Source organism: Lepisma saccharinum, chromosome 7, assembly GCF_977018435.1.
Source record: "Lepisma saccharinum chromosome 7, izLepSacc3.1, whole genome shotgun sequence".
Taxonomy (NCBI): Eukaryota; Metazoa; Arthropoda; class Insecta; order Zygentoma; family Lepismatidae; genus Lepisma; species Lepisma saccharinum.
Window position 1 is genome coordinate 85,717,217 of NC_139235.1, and position 18,413 is coordinate 85,735,629.

The following is an 18,413-nucleotide window of genomic DNA, read 5'->3' on the forward strand; positions in this document are numbered from 1 at the left end:
CAATGCTAGATGGCATACTGAATAGATGGTCTTCCGCTTGAGCGGAATACACTCAAACGCTCAAAGCATATTAGTATGCATATTTCCATCACTTCTCTGTGGTAGTGGGCCCTCAAATATGGACCGTGAAGTAAAGGATGCAGTGAATAGGAAAATTAAGTGAACATACTCATCATCTCCATGTTAAAATGCAGGTTTGTATCATACAATACACAGTGATGTGTAAACTGAAATGGATGGTTATGGGCTGAGACTACCTTGGCTGACAATTTATGTTTCTACGATTATTGTCATATTAAAATGATGTTAAATTGAATGTTGTAACTGCATTTTATTATTTTGCAGAATATGATTATCCTTTTCGAAAAGTAAACAATGATGTACACGTACTTGTTGCACTGTGTTACGATTTTTTAATTGGTTAGGCCCGTCTGTCAGCATGTGTATCCAGGGGTTTCATTTTACTTTTCGATCTGTATACAAGGGGCACTATTTATATTTTGAGCCTTGGCAACACTGATTGAAGTTAGGTGCGATTTGACGTTTGCACGGAATCGTCTGGCATTATTGACCATAACGTACTTCAAATGTTTTGTCAATAGCTTCATTTGTGTTGTTTATGTTGCCTTGGAGATTGCGCGACTAGAATAAAATGGAATTAACTCGTGAACATTTTCGTGCGATGATTTTTTATGATTTTCGACGTGGATTATCAAGACAAGAGTGCATCGATCAACTTATTTCCACATTTGGCGATGAAGCCCCATCCTTTGCCACTGTGAAACGCTGGTATAACGAATTTAATCGTGGCCGCCATTCGCTCACCGACGAGATTCGCGAAGGTCGTCCAAAATCAGTTGTTGTTCAAGAAAACATTGATGCTGTGCAAAACCTAATACTGCAAGATCGTCATGTGACATCCTGTGAGATTGAGGCAACCATAGGCATTAGTTCCACCAGCATATATAAAATATTACATGATCATTTAGCTGTGAGAAAGGTATGTTCTCGTTGGATCCCACACAATTTGACAAAAACTCAAAAAGACGCTCGCATCAATTGGTGCAAACATGCTCAATAAATACAATCGTGGTGCTTCAAAAGACGTATATAAGATTGTAACAGGTGACGAATCATGGATATATGCATATGAGCCGGAACGTAAACAGCAGTCGATTGTATGGGTGTTTCAAGATGAACCCAATCCAACAAAAGTTGTTCGCGCTCGAAGCACATCGAAACAAATGGTCGCCTGTTTTTTTTTCGACACCTCCATAATATGGTTTTTGAACGCATCAATGGCGTCTTCCGCCGACGAAAATCGTTGTCCACGCAATTTATTCTTGACATTCGGGAACAAGAAGAAGTCGATGGGTGCCAAATCAGGACTGTACGGCGGATGTCCCATCAATTCGATTTTTTGACTGTTCATAAAGTCGGTTGTTAGACAAGATGTGTGACAGCTGGCATTGTCTTCATGAAGAATGATCCGACGGCATTTGTTTGTTTTCCGTATTTGACCGAAGACCTCTGGGAAACAAATTGTTGTGTACCATTCAGAGTTGACCTTTGTACGTTCCTCTAAAGGCACAGTTGCCACATGACCAGTTTTCCCGAAAAAAACAGGTGACCATTTGTTTCGATGTGCTTCGAGCGCGAAAAACTTTGTGTTGGATTGGGTTCATCTTGAAACACCCATACAGTCGACTGCTGTTTACGTTCCGGCTCATATGCATATATCCATGATTCGTCACCTGTTACAATCTTATATACGTCTTTTGAAGCACCACGATTGTATTTATTGAGCATTTGTTTGCACCAATTGACACGAGCGTCTTTTTGAGTTTTTGTCAAATTGTGTGGTATCCTACGAGAACATACCTTTCTCACAGCTAAATGATCATGTAATATTTTATATATGCTGGTGGAACTAATGCCTATGGTTGCCTCAATCTCACAGGATGTCACATGACGATCTTGCAGTATTAGGTTTTGCACAGCATCAATGTTTTCTTGAACAACAACTGATTTTGGACGACCTTCGCGAATCTCGTCGGTGAGCGAATGGCGGCCACGATTAAATTCGTTATACCAGCGTTTCACAGTGGCAAAGGATGGGGCTTCATCGCCAAATGTGGAAATAAGTTGATCGATGCACTCTTGTCTTGATAATCCACGTCGAAAATCATAAAAAATCATCGCACGAAAATGTTCACGAGTTAATTCCATTTTATTGTTGTCGCGCAATCTCCAAGGCAACATAAACAACACAAATGAAGCTATTGACAAAACATTTGAAGTACGTTATGGTCAATAATGCCAGACGATTCCGTGCAAATGTCAAATCGCGCCTAACTTCAATCAGTGTTGCCAAGGCTCAAAATATAAATAGTGACCCTCGTAGGCTCTGAAATACAGGACGTTGTCAATCATTCCACTACGAGTGCGGTACGATCGAGCGTGGAAGAGGCAGCGAAAGTGATCCCATGCGGCACTCTAGTGTATATAGTCATTCATCCAACTTCAGATTGTAGGTATAACCATGCTTAGCCTTTCTGTGCATAAATATGACTTAGGCTGAACTCAGGAAATGTGTAGAAGAACACTATGAGATTCTCTCACCAGTGTTTGAGATAAAAAAAATAGTTTAAGACAAAGCTATCTACTTCAACAAATAATCATTAATATTATGTGAGATCAAGTAATGAGAGAACCATAAATTGGAATTATTGGTATTGTGTCAACACTGAATATTTTGAGCTCCCACTCAGGATCGAACTGTGGACCACTCGCACCAAAGGTTGAAGCATTAACCACTCAGCCAAGCAGGATCTCTGATTGCATGCATGCATGATTACGAGTTTTTAAGGACTCATACCATCAGGATGTAGCTTGAGTTTGGTGGTTCTAGTCCTTGAAATGTACAGTAATAGGATTTCTCGGCCTCACATTTATTTTTCATGCCATCTTATTGCCCTAAGATGATGTGTTATTCCTCATTTAGACATGGTTGTTTTATTTTATTTGCTCTTTCATCAATTACCTTCATCATTGCACTAAACATAGGAGATAGAATTTCAAGTTTCAGTTACTAAATACAAAGAAAATTAAGTTTTATGCACTACAGAAACTTTTCTTCACAGAGATTAACAAAAAGATGAATTGAAATAATTAATAGAGAAAACACAGAGTTGCTATAAAAGAATAGACATCTTCAGCAAAGACAGAAGTTACCACGGAAGTAAGTGTTGAAGAGTTCTGCCTTTGAGTCACACTTCACTATTATATGTAATTTCAACAGGAAATCTGCTATCGTTTCTCATGAGTTCATTAGATTAAAAACGTTTTTTTATGATTTTCTGGTATTGTTGCAGTGATATTGGTTATGTATCCCTTGTACTGGTTTCAAAGAAGATATTTTCAGGGCCATCATACAGCAGCAATCGAGTTAAATGTGTGCTGACCTTTCAAAGTTGCCAGGATTGTATCTTGTTAGCCAGTACATGGCTGACTTTGAAGTCATGCCAACACAGAAGTCTACGAGTTGCAATTTTTCAAATTGGGACAAAGTTCTTCACTGTTGCGTGAATGACAGCTGTAAATTTGTGAACTGCACCATCGGTAATTCCATCTTCCAAGGGAAAGTCTTCTTCTGGATGGGGGAGATTGCATCTTGCAGGAGGTGGAGTTACGAGAATAGATACATCCAGTCTATTGTGGTCTGTGCTCAGGAAGTTCTTAAGCAGTGTTATTCTTATATTGATTAAGTCATTCCTCATGTTGAAAAAATTATGCTGCTTTAGATTAGAACCAAAAATGAAAGTGTCATTAAACGGCAATGTTAGAGTACTGCATAGGACCACTTTTATTATGTAAGACTCCAAATATAACGCATATGAAAGTATGCAATATATACAGACCGACTGATGGATACACATGCTGACAGACCCTCCTAAGCAATTACAAATATCTATCGATTCTGTATGCCATCTAGTGCTACCTGTGCAAATTATTTGTCGCTTGAGCGAAAATCGCTCATTGCAGTACTCTACCGTAAGTCATTCACTTCACTATTCCATTCTCAGGCTCTTGCCAGGTAAGAGATAGGTTGAAGTTTCCGAGCACTTTGAACAACTAAGTTAAATAAAGAGTCAGTTATGAAAGAGCATCAACAAAATTTATAAGCAATTAAAATTTTTGAAAGCAAGAGTAGATTTTAACCATGTTATGTGTTGAACAGAAATAATGAAGAAGGGAAGGTGTCATTTTTATTTCATGTCCTGAATGTTATATCAGCTAAATCTTCTTCTGGATCAGGGGTCGACGGTGATCTGTGATATTGATGTAGATATTAGCAACATAATTCTGTGAAAATCATTTATGGAGTACTTAGGAATATATATATAATTCCATAAAATAAATGCTACATTGTAAATAGTGTGTTCATAAAATGAAAAGAATCAAAGCAGGAATGAATGTACAGTTTTGTGTGTTATCTGAAAACCATATTTTATTTTTCAGCATGGGTAAATATGAAGCTGTAAGCCATTTACAGGATTCGGAAGATGTTTCTCCACTATGCCAGTTTGCATGCATGCATTGTTCAGAACGTTTTCGCTACAAATGTAACCTAAACAGACATGTGAGAATTCATACTGGTGAACGCCCTTTCAAGTGTCAGTATTGTGATAAGGCATTCCGCCAAGCATATGACCGAACAATCCATGTCAGAAGAATCCACAGCAAAGAATGTAGATTCAAGTGCCGGAAGTGCAACAGTACTTTTGTGGAAAGATCCCAACTTGTAGCCCACAGTTATAAACATTACAAGAAAAAAGGCTTTGAATGCTATTTGTGCAAACAATCATTTAGTTTGCTTAATACTTTATACAAGCACATTAAGATCCATAATGATGATTTTGTCTCTATCTGCACCTACTGCCTGAAACCTTTCACAGATGATACTGATTGCAAAGCACATAGGAAAGAATGTGGAAGCAACAATGGTAATTCCAAATACCACTGCTCTATTTGTGATAAAACTTATTCGGAGGAATGCATGTACAGAAGGCACATAAAAGTTCATGATTATGAACGACACAGTGTTAGTAATAGTGATGTAGTGTTGAAAACAACTCTGAACAATGAAAGTGAATTATTAATTGATGAGAATGTCATGAGTGATCACCGCAAATCAGAATTAAATGGATATGATCACATGTGCAACATTCTAGAGGATAACAACAGTGACCCTTTTGGAGAAACAAATTGTTTTATCTCAGAACAAGGCTCAATAGGGCACCATAATGATATTCACCTTTCACATTATAAAGATATGAAAATTGAAGAGGATAAACCAGAAATTGAAGATCATACAACACCAGATAATTGTGAGGCAAGGTATGATACATTTTGCTATTTGTTGTTTTAAGGAATTTTACTGTAACTTTCTTCCATGTTAGTTTAAAATTCTTTTCTGTGTGTACCAACTACAAGCAAAAGAACCTTTGGGCCAGAAGCCTTTTTCCGTCTTCCACTCCACCCGTTCAGCTTGGACCAGTGTTGCCAGGTTAGATTTGAAAAATCAACATATTGTCCCTTGGAAAACCAGCAGATCTGCTAAAATATCAGGCGATCTAATAGTAGCAGATTAACTACATTTTATGGGGTGTAGATTGGGAAAAGCTTTCCAAACCTGTCTTCCGCTATCTTTATTATAAAAAAAGTAAAAAAAAAATAATAATAAAGTGCTCGCCTGTGCTATGCACAATGCCATGAAGGCGTATAGGGGGTGTGGGTTTAGGGCCCCACACTTTCTTGATCATGGCCGAATGTGGGGGGGGGGGTGTGATGTGATCGGCACCATGCCCCTGGCCACCTTTATCCCTCAGTTTCCTCCAGGTAACCACTTTATACGATGCTGGGTGGGTGCCATAGCCACTTGCTTGAACAGGTGAAAAAATTCCTTATTGAAGATTAATTGTTGTTTTTAGGTGTAAACATATAACATTATTACTCGTACACGGGTGCCAATGTTTAAAAACATTTGGTGGGCTCAAACACTTCAGTCATAAAGCTATCCGTACATGATCAAGTGAAACTTGAACAACACATTGAATGCCATGTTTAAAGGAAGTGACGTCAGAGCACATGTCATTGTTTCCTTTTGCATTAGTTGTTACCGTTCAAGAATTTCCAAATAAAAGTGATTCTAATTAAAGCCTCTCGTGACTGACTGTCGACCAATCAGAGCACATGCTATTGAAATCAATGATGAGAAAGAAGTGAGGTATAGAATATCATTTATTTCTATTCTGGTGAAGAGAAAGCTATGCATGCAAATGCTCTAGATGTGAGCCCTTTTTCACCTTGAGTTCATTCCTGCACATCAGTGTCCTGCAACACCCACAATAGCTGTTGTCATGTGTTGTTTAGATCATTTACACCTAAGTAAGTGAAGGAAGGGAAACTGTACACTGTTTCCCTTCTTAAAGACAGGGCTTTTAGCAGAGGAATCATTCCATGCCGAATCAACACAGATATGTGCAATTTTCAACCTGACCATCTCAGATTTTCATGAAATTTGGGGAGTTGAAACTGTACATTGAACTGGGTAACTGAAAATGTTGAGTCTTGTTTGTCTTGTAATTGTAAAAATTATTCAAAGTCAAATTTAGCAGAAATTGCCCTTTCTGAGCTTGTTTAGCTATACTAAGTATGCTGTAACTCTGCTCCTATTTGGCCTAGGAAGCTAAAATAAAGTTTATTGTTCAGGAAATGGAACATGCCTACCTTTGGATAAAAAGAAAATATTGTCACATGACCTTTGACCTTGAAAATCTCAGAACATGTCATCGCCAAAAATCTTGAATAAAAATATTTGGACACCATGCTGTATACTCTATAGAACAGTTCACAATACTGATTCAGATTTGTTTAAGCAACAGTGAATTTTAACTGTGTTATGCAATCATAAATAATGAAAGTAATTGCAAGAAAGTGTCATTTTTATTTCATGTCCTGTATGTTATATAACTGGATATCTGTAAGTTCTTTTTATTTCATGTTATGTGATATTGATATGGGTAAGAATGTGAGAATCATTTAATGAGTACTGAGAAACACATGTACACCCTTGTCAGAAAAGTTCCAGGACTGAGCTCGTAAAAAAAAAGAGAATTTATTCAACTTAAGTACTAATGATCCTAGATCTTGTCAAAATAGTCCCCTCGGCTCTATGCACAGCTGCCACTGTTTCTGGAGGTCATGGAAGCAAACAGAGAAAGCTTCATCTGGGATGCTTCTCAACACATCTGTCACAGCTGTGTTGGATTGCTGCAATATCTCCATGATACTTCCCCTTTTAGCGGCATTTTCACATGGGAAAAAAAATCACACGGTGAGAGGTTGGGTGAAGATGGGGAATGTGGTAGAGCAGGGATACGATGCTTGGCCAAATATTCCTGGACTGATAAAGCAGTATGGGGGCCTTGCATTGTCATGCAATAAGAACCACTGCCCAGATGCCCACAAATCAGGACGGTGCCACCGAATTGCTTGATGTCAACGTTTTAGGACGTCAATATAATAGTTTTAGTTTATTGTTTGTCCTTCAGGCAGATATTCATGGTGCAGCAAACCTTTAGCATCAAAGAATGCGATCAACAATGTCTGTCATTCTGGAAACGTCTTGCACTGAATCTCTGCCCTCCTGAAACCTTTTGTGTCATTCAAAGACACAGCTTCTCGATAATGCCTCGTCACCATATGCTTGTTGTATCGTATTTCATGTTTCACTAGGGGTTTTCCCTAGCTTAACGCAGACCTTAATGTTAACTCTCTGCTCAGAATCCACGTCACTCGTGTAACTTCCAACTAAATGTGCTAACAAGCCGAACAGTGGGTTGCTAAGTACAGCCCTGCCACCTAGTGAGTTTCCATGGAAACACTTCCAAGGCTATTCAGAACACACATCAGGTGACTGAATAACATCCATTTCTTGTGTTTCAATATCACAAAGAATAAAAAAAATCAATCCTGGAACTTTTCTGGGAAAGTTTGTAATTCTACATTGAAAGCATAAAAAGTTTGTGCATAAAATTTAATTTTATGAAGAGAATCAAAGCAAGAATGGATTTACAGTTTTATGTGTTATCTGAAGACCATATTTTCTGTTTCAGCATTGGTAACTCTGAAGATGGAAGCCAATTAAAGGATTCAGGAGATGTTTCTACAAAATGCCAATTAAAGTGCTTGCATTGTGAAAAACGTTTTCGCTATAATTCTGACCTAAACAGGCACATGAGAACTCATACTGGTGAACGACCTTTCAAATGCCAGTATTGTGATAAGGCATTTCGCGAAGCACGTAACAGAACAATCCATGCCAGAAAAATGCACAGTAAAGAGTGTCGATTCAAGTGCTGGGAGTGTAACAAGGCTTTTGTGGAAAGAGCCCAGTTTGTAGCCCACAGGCATCAACATTCTAAAACAAAACACTTTAAATGTTATTTGTGCAGAAAATCATTTACTTTGCATAAAACTTTATACAAGCACATTAAGATCCATAATGATCAGTACGTTTCTATGTGCACCTATTGTTGGAAACCTTTTACTGATGATAACGATTGCAAAGTACACGAGGATAAGTGTGAATACAACTCTCACAAGTTAGAACGTGAAGTAGATGGAATCAAAAATGATAATTCTGAATACATCTGCTCTGTTTGTGGTGTAACTTGTATGGAGAAATACATGTTCAGAAAGCACATTAAAGTTCATGAAAATGTTGAAAGGTTTGAGTGCAATGAGTGTGGCAAGAAATATAGGCACAAACGTAGCCTACAACATCATCTCCAGGTGCATTCAGGAGTTTCCCCCATTTAACTGTAATATTTCATTCAATGAAAGATATGATGCCATAATAGACATGCAGTACCATACTGGTCATTGTCGTTTCCAATGCGACTATTGTGATAAAACATTCTAAACAGGACAAAGACTAAATTGCCATATGAAGATTCACTCTGTAGAACGTCAACAGTACAAGGGTATCTAGTGTGAGAAAACATTCTATTCCAAATTTGTCCTCAAAGACCACCTTCCCAGCCATGCAGGTCAAGCCTTTGAGTGCCAGGAATGTCGGAAATCATTTTCTCGCAAAAGTTTGCTTAGAAAGCATCAAAAGTCACACGGTGGAACACGATCATTTCAATGCCATTTCTGTGGAAAGATATTTAAGACAAATAGAAACCTGATGAAACATCTCACGCTGCATAGCAGAGAACGGCCTTTCATGTGTGAAATTTGTGCAGAAACATTCGTTACAAAAACCCAATTTAAGAGGCACGCCAAAATTCACTCAGAGAAATCCACTTTCATATTTATGAAAAGCAATCCTACACCCCAGCAGGAAGGTAGTACTGGGCCATTTCCATGTTCAGCATGTAATAATGTATCTTGGGAAATGTGAACCTAAGAAACGCAGAAAGTAATAAAAAGAAAATGTGTGCAACATATGAAACTTCATCCAACATTTCAAGGCTTTGTGCGAGGAGGGTGGAGGAATAATTTCATTAGAACAGTTTAAAAATTCATCTTGCAACACAAGAAAAATCAGGAGGGTAGCAGCAGCTATTTTGAATATACAGAATGCAACAAGTAATTCACTCAGAACTGTGAACTTAAATATCACACCAGGGTGCAAGCTGATGAGCGTCCATAAAATTGCAAGGAGTACGAGTGGTTACCTCAGGAAACACATTAAGGTGCATAAGAAGTGTTTCTTAAAGTGTGTGAAATGTGATAAAATGTTCTCCACTAATGTTGAATTAGATGAACACGAAGAAATGCACAAGGAATTCTGTACACTACAGTTGTTGACCAAGGGGATTTATTAAAAATTTTGAGCACTTTACATGTTACGTTACTACCCTATATCAGGCTCTTTCTCAGATGAACTAAACTAAAATCAGGGACATTGTTAGGGGAGGAGACCAGGGAGGGGGGCCTGACCCTACCAGTTGCAACTGTGCCCCACAAACAAAAACTTTGATTGATTAAAAATCATCCTAAATTAAGACTATATCCATATAATTTTCTGAAAAATTTGTAGCAAAGCTGAAACACTGCACAAGGGAGAACAAACTTGCTGTTCTGAAGAAAATCGTGAGAAACAAATGTAGGACACCAAATTTTCCACCCTTTCATTGCTTACCGGTTTGTAACCAAAATCATATAATCTCGTCTCGAGATGCTGTGGCTGCGGTCAAAATTTATTTGTTCATGTGTGTGAAGAGCTCTAAACTGTTGTAGTACGTTTCCATTTTTAATGGCAAAATTCCAAAATTTTAAAATAATTTTTAGATAATAAATTAATATTAAATATATACAGGGTGATTGGTAATTCGACCTATTCCTGGAAAGGGGTAATACTAGAGCACATTTGCAACAAATTTGACCCTATGTACCGGGGGTCGGAAATCAATGGGTTTCGAGTTATTGCAGTTTGTAGATTATCGTGACATATTCCGACTTGCGACCAAAAAACTACTGATTGTGAAAAAAACTACTACACCCTGGGCACTTAATCGACATGTTGCTAACAGCTGACGAATGAGTGACTACTGGGAAAAAAATTCATGCCCAAAATTCCCATACCCACAGAAAAAAGACAGTCATTGGAGGACATGTCATGAAGAAATTTGGAAATTATCGTGCCTTCTCCGCTTTTTATTCAGATTTTTCCCCCAACCCGTGTGCCAGTTGACAACATTTGTATCGTTTTGGAGAGCTAATGAAACGAGGAAGTTTTTTCCGTAATTTTTACGCTAAGTGTGTTACCATTTTTTTGAGTAATTCTCTTAGATTTAAACGATAATTTCCAAATTTCTTCGTGACGTGTGCTCCAATGACTGTTTTTTTCTGTGGGTATGGGAATTTTGGGCATGAATTTTTTTCCCAGTATTCACTCATTCGTCAGCTGTTAGCAACATGTCGATTAAGTGCCCAGGGTGTAGTAGTTTTTTGGTTGCAAGTCGGAATATGTCACGAAAATCTACAAACTGCAATAATTCGAAACCCATTGATTTCCGACCCCTGGTGCATAGGGTCAAATTTGTTGCAAATGTACTCTAGTATTACCCCTTTCCAGGAATAGGTCGATTTACCAATCACCCTGTATATATATTCATATATTTAAGCAAGCTTTCGTTTCTGGTAATAGCCCAAAAAACAACAACTGAATAACCTAACTACGTCCCTGACTAAAATAAGGTTAAAAATTAAATAAATTTAAAAAAATGAAGTTTTAGCATAGTTCTCCATCTGAGAAAGGGTAGAAACGTCATGTGTAAAGTGATTTTAATTTTTAATAAACTGCCTGGGTCAGCAACTTTAATGTGGAAACAAGGCTTAACAAGGCTCCGTTTTAAGTGCCCATTTTGTGGTGTGGCAACAAAAAGGATTTGTTAAATCGCATTCAAATTCACAAACAACCTTCTTGATGATCCTTTTCATCAATAATGAGAAATGAAATTTCATAGTTGTATGTAGAATATGTTGCTATTGATGGCAGTATTTGATTAATAAGCTTGTAACATGTTATTTGATAATGTCAAAAAGTGTTTACATGCACTGAAATCCAGATTTTACATTTTCCTGATACAAGTTCTTTAGATTAAATTCTGAATAAGATTAGATATATAAGTATTCTAAGTTGCCATTCCTGGACTTGAAGGCTATAAGTGCTACGAATATCTTAAGAATTATCTTGTACATGCCAGTGACTTGAAATGTAATTATATTGTACAATACAATGCGAGATTGTCAAACTTTTATTATTTTCTTTGTTGATTTACAATTATATTTGATACTGTATATTGTGTGTGAAACATTACCAGCACTAAGCATGACATTTTTACCCAGCATTGGGCACACTCGTTAGCTCTCTGATAATCTTAAGTTCAAAGATTTATTGCTACAGCAATGTATGTTTTTCACTTGTGCCTATCCTAAGCAAGTCAATCCACTCTTAACAGTTTTCTTCAAGGAATCTTAATCCCTTAAATGAGGATGGCATATATACCATATTGACCCGAATATAAGCTGCACATTTTATCCAAATTTCAATTGTGAAAAATTAGGATGAGTCTTATATTCGCGACATTAAAAAAAAAATTATGGCGTTTCCTCAAATCCCGACGTATTGTGGGAGGAAAGCAGCAAGAGTGATGGAGTGAGTACCGGAAGTGGAGTCGGTAGTGACAATAGTGATGGCGGTGAATAGGCAAATTTTGTTGCCTAATAAGTACTGTGCCGGTAGATAACAGAAAGCTTTGAAGCAGGTATAGCACACAATTGTAACCTAATTTTTCAATAATGATACTGTACTTTGTATGTACTGCATTTATGATAAAATAAAATATGTACGCATCTAATTATATTTCCCTTAATCTGTCGGTACATGGTTACCGGTATTTTCTTCCCTTCCCTCGGCTTATATTCGGGTATCATCTTTTTTTTTTCGTTTCGCTCCTTCAAATTTTAGGGTGTGGCTTATATGCAGGGGTGGTTTATATTCAGGCCAATACGGTATACACCATCCATAATGTGCAGTTAAGAGAAAATTCTAAAAATAATGCATAATTACAATCTGCATGAAATGTGTTGGGTGCTCTAATCTTGCATCTAGCCTTCAGGCTAAGGTAACAGAGGTACATTATTTCGCCATAACAATCTAAAAAGTTCATGAAAAACATATCTTCAAAAACCTTACAAAATTTTTCACTTGCGGATTTGCTATTCAATCCCTAAATGCAACCAAAAATTTTCCACACGCTGTGCACTTATAACTGTAAACAAAAAAAGCATTTTCTGCAAGCAGGGTAAGTCACCATCGAGTCATTCCATGCGAAATCAACACAGCCCCCAACCTGACCATCTCCGATTTTCATGAAATTTGGGGAGTTTAAACTATGCAAGGAAATTAGTAACTATGAAAATTTTTAGTTTCGTTTGTCTTGTAATTGTTAAATTATTCAAGGTCAAAGTTAGCAGAAATTGCTCTTTTTGAGCCCGCTTAGTTATACTAAATGTTCTGTAACTCCGCCCCTATTTCGCCTAGGAAGCTCAAATAAAGCTTATTGTACAGCGAATTGAATAAGCTTTCAAGTGATATATAACAAGCCTACCTTTGGATAAAAATATAATTTTGTCACGTGACTTTGACCTTGAATATCTCAAAACATGTCATCACCAAAAGTCGTGAAAAAAATATATTTGGTCCCTCATGCCATACTATAAAACATATCAAAAAATCATTCTGGGACTGCAATGGGATCAGAATATACAAAATAATATGTGTAACTATGTAACTGATAAAAGCCTCATTACATGAACTATGACGAGTCAAAAGTCCTTTAACACCCGCTACAAAATGTAAAGGAGTTATCCTGGTCCTGAAAAAATAGGTTAGGCACAGGGATTGTGTGTGTCAAGCGCAGGTCCGGCATATTTTTGACCGCCATATCGAATTCAACGCAAAAATTTCAAAGGAAAGGGGGTGATGTGATATATTAAATCAGGCTAGAATTTCACAAGAAATGAAGCAGCGAAGGTTTTTCAAACTTCTTTTTAGGCAGCAAGACGTTATACACATATCTTTCACATACGATATATGCACATTATAGTGCTGTCAATATTCCTATGGACACACTCGTTGACGTCTCTCACACTCACATAGAATATTTGGCAATGTAGCAGGTGCAACATCATCGCAAGCAGCAACTATGCCTTCTCTCAGGTGGTCAATATCAGGGGCTTTTAGTGCATGCACCATTTTCTTCAAATGTTTCTGAAGGTAAAAGTCTTCCTAAGATGTTAGATCTGTGGAATGTGCTGATCTTTTAATAGATCCCCGTCTGCCCATCAATCTACCTAGAAATTTACCATGAAGAAATTGCCAAAATGTTCACATAGTGTGGTCACACACTGTCCTGTTTCAAAACTCTGGAAAAGTGCCATATCTCATAAGCAAGGGTGAAAAACCTGTTCACTTAACACATCCAAGAAGTCCTCATCATTTAAGGTTCCGTTGTTGAATATGGACCAACCATTCCCGTTCTCCATACACTATACCACATCATTAGCTTACCAGCAACAACCATTCGGCTGGGGTCTGTCTACTGTAGGATATCAAATCACAGGTATTGCCAGTGATCAGAACGCTACATTTTAAAAGTAGCTTCGCTACAGCTACAACTACTCTTCCAAAATGTAGCTTCGCTACAGCTACAGCTACATTTACCAAAAAGTAGCTTGCTACGCTACCCCTGTTCGCTACTTCGCTACTTTTTGCGCTACTTCTGCATAAAAAAATGAAAACAACCATATGGGTATTTAAAAAATCCCCTACTACTGGTAAATAAATTCTGTTATTTGTTATCATGATTCCAGTCATTCGATAATTTTGATAGCAGTGTTACTTCAGTTACTTATTTTTACTATAGTTTTTGAGAATACCATACCTATGCAAGTGGCATATCAATTCAAATTTGATATGTGAATATTGCGATTAGGGTGTTACACAAATTAATTATTACAACTATACACAAATAAAATTTTGTAGGATTACGTATTTATGTTCACATCAACATATTTTTCTTGAGAATAAATATTTCATTTTTTATAGACTGATATGAAGTCAGCATTTTGAATGAAAAGTACCTGGAGCCCTTTGACTACAAAAGGGGCCCCAGGTTCGATACCCAGTGGAGGCACATAGTGGTTAGGGTCCAGTCTCGATCAGCTTATCTATGCATAAAATGGACTCAAAACAAAAACTAGGAAAAACGCCAAGTTGGGAGGATGAGATCCTCCTGCTCCTCCATTACCCACACTGTTCATCATTTATCATTCTTCCTCGTTCTCACAATTGGCCGAAAGTGGCAGAAAGCACTATAGGAAAGAGAATAATAATTACGTACAAAGCAGAGACTTGGACAATGACATAGAGAGACAAAGAAAAGATGCATTCAGTGGAGATGAAATTTTTAAGGAGTCTTTTGAGGAAGACTAGAAGGGATAGAATAAGAAATCAGGAGATCCGACAGACAGTGGGTGTAGTGAAGTTTCAGGACAGGATAGATCAGGCACAGATGAGATGGTTCGGACACACGAAGAGGACGGATGCAGAAAGACTACCAGTAAGAGCTTACAATGACAAGGAGTGGGAATAAGGTCAAGGGAAAGACCAAGATGTCGGTGGAAAGAGCAGAGAGTGGAGAGTGTTAGGAGAAGAGGACAAGATGGGAACACCGTGGAAAGAGAGGAGTTGTGAAAGACCAAGAAAAAATGGAGAGGCTTGACTTCTATGCCGACCCAGCCAGAGGCAGGAAACGGCAAAGGATGATGTTGATGTTATGATTAGCAAAAGTTACAGAAAAGTGATGCAAAAGTAGGAGAAATACATAAATTTGAAAACTATGTATATTAACTAAAGAAAATTGTCGTTTCAGCAGGAAAGTCAATAACTCGTACATAATTTTTGCAATATGATAAAATTATTGAGGAAACTGTCGTGTAAACCTGAGTGCTCTAAACGTATTGTAATTTTAAAATTTGTGAACAAATACTATCGCGAAAATAATTGTAATTCCAGAAACTCTATCATTCATGTAACTGTAATTCCAGAAACTCTATCATTCATGTAACAATAATTTCTTGCTGGTGAGATCCTATATACTGACGATGGATGATCAATGCTGTTAACGTACTGAGCGATTTATTGCTGGCACTATTCCCTTGTCAGTGCAGTGGAGAATCCATCGCTCGTTTTTGCACTGCAAGTTGTGTCTTACACAGCAATTAATGACACTTTGGTGTCTCTTACACCATGAATATACACAGGATTTGTTCCGAGGGTGACGCAAACGAGGCATTTTTTTCCAGTGGTGCAGCAAACGAGGCATGTTTCTCCCTAAAAAAACGTAGCTGTTAGCAGGAATATAATCATATATGTCAGTTAGTTATCTGGATATCTGAATTATTCATATACTAATTAAATTGTAATATAATTAAGCCTTGTTTCCATATTAAAAACAATAAGTTGCTGACCAAGGCAGATTATTAAGATAAAAACACTTAACACGTAACGTTTCACCCCTGTATCAGGGTCTTCCTCAGACGAAGATCATTTTAGTTTAGTTCTTCGTCTGAGGAAGACCCTGATACAGGGTTGAAACGTTACATGTTAAGTGTTTTTATCTTAATAAACTGCCTTGGTCAGCAACTTATTGTTAATAATTAAATAAATTACGCAGATATCTATAATCTACAATGTAGATAATCTGTATCTCCATGCAATAGACTGTCTTTATGAACCTCCTGCAAAATTAAGGGTTACTGTCAATTTTTCTGACGCTGTTGCCACATTCAAAATTCACCTCAAAATGCTAAGAAAAAATGTAGCTGTAGCGAAATTTTCGCTACAACTACAGGAATTTTGTAGCTTCGCTACCGCTACAACTACAATTTTCAAAATGTAGCGTCGCTACAGCTACCGCTACAATTTTTGTAGCTAGCTACAGCAGTGACGCTACAAGTAGCTCGCTACAGCAGTGACGCTACAAGTAGCTCGCTACTTCTGACCACTGGGTATTGCATATAATTTTTATTAACTTTACCGTGAACTTAAAAATTAGCCTTGTCACTGAAGAATTTTTCATTCCAAAGGAAGTGTCACGTAATTGCTTGAGATATTTTTCCCAATATTCTCCACTATTCAAGTATTTGGTGAATGTTGCTGATTAAAATCATATGCAATGGTGCGTATACTTCTTTCTCTCCCAAGATGTCAGCTTGGTCTCGACGAGTTCCTAACACGTTAGGAGCATTATTAATACTTTGTTTATAACACCTCGAAAACGAGAAAATGGTTACAAGCATGCAGTAATAACGTTTTATTGGTTAAAGATACTTTGGAAAAAGCTTCGCCGTTTCATTTCTCGTGAAGTTCTAGCCTGATTTGTATATCACTTCACACCCTTTCCTTTGAAATTTTTGCGTTGAATTCAATATGGCGGTCAACAATGTGCCGGACCTGCGCATGACACACACAGTTAGGGATCTCCCTGTGCCTAACCTATTTTTTTCAGGACCAGGATAACTCCTTTACATTTTGTAGCGGGTGTTAAAGGACTTTTGACTCGTCATAGTTCATGTAATGAGGCTTTTATCAGTCACATAGTTACACATATTATTTTGTATATTCTGATCCCATTGCAGTCCCAGAATGATTTTTTTATATGTTTTATAGTATGGCATGAGGGACCAAATATATTTTTTTTCACGATTTTTGGTAATGACGTGTTTTGAGATATTCAAGGTCAAAGTTCAAGGTCACGTGACAAAATTATATTTTTATCCAAGGTAGGTTTGTTATATATCACTTGAAGGCTTATTCAATTCCCTGTACAATAAGCTTTATTTGAGCTTCCTAGGCAAAATAGGGGCGGAGTTACAGCACATTTAGTACAGCTAAGCGGGCTCAAAAAGAGCAATTTCTGCTAACTTTGACCTTCAATAATTTAACAATTACAAGATGCACGGGACTAAAAATTTTCATAGTTACTAAGTTCCATGCATAGTTTAAACTCCCCAAATTTCATGAAAATCGGAGATGGTCAGGTTGAAAATTGCACATATCTGTGTTGATTTGGCATGGAATGACTCCATCTTTAAAATTTAATGTAACTGAAGACATCAAAAATCTCTGCTTTACACAGATTATGATTTTGAATTAACTGAAGATATTTTGGATCTATAATTTAAATCATCATCCAAAATAACAATAAAAACAGACTGCTTGGTTCACAGTTGTTACCATCTTACAATATAACAATGACAAGATCCAGTGGATAACTTGATTTTTTTTTTTCGTCTGATGAAGGGAGTATGTTCTCCTGAAACATCACAACAGAAAACTGTTTTTTTTTATGCTTGTAACCGGAAATTACAAGAGAAATAATTTCTTTCAGGGTCTATGGAAATCCATATAGCACTTACCATGAGTAGGAACTGCCCAATTTACACAACTTTTCACTCTTTTTGTTTTGGTAAATTGCGCAACTCCTTTAGGCTGGTTGGTCATAACAAGATGTTCCGTTCCTCCTCCTTTTTTACTATGCTAGGAACATAACTAACCATATGTAACAGGCGGGTAGAATTTGAAAGATATTTTGATACACCATACTTCCATCAGCAACCCCTGAGCAAGATCTCTGTGTCCCATGTAGAACTCGGTGACTATGCATAAAGAAAAGCAGGGTCTCCCTGATGGTGCAGTGGTAGTGTCGTCACCTTGTAATCAAGTGGTCCTGGGTTTGATGCCCAGTGGAGGCACATAGTGCTTCAGA

At 37.4% G+C, this 18,413-nt stretch overlaps 1 protein-coding gene across 1 annotated transcript in view; it reads left to right on the top strand.

Annotated features, from left to right (window-relative positions):
* The window catches only part of LOC145989989 (uncharacterized), a 39,734-nt gene extending 28,727 nt beyond the window's left edge, over window positions 1–11,007 (top strand). Inside the window, exons 4-5 of the mRNA XM_083125557.1 lie at window positions 4,522–5,400; window positions 8,181–11,007. Coding sequence (XP_082981683.1) covers window positions 4,522–5,400; window positions 8,181–8,886 — 1,585 coding nt within the window. The 3' untranslated portion in view covers window positions 8,887–11,007. The remainder of the gene's footprint in view (window positions 1–4,521; window positions 5,401–8,180) is intronic.
* The last annotated feature ends 7,406 nt before the right edge of the window (window positions 11,008–18,413 follow it).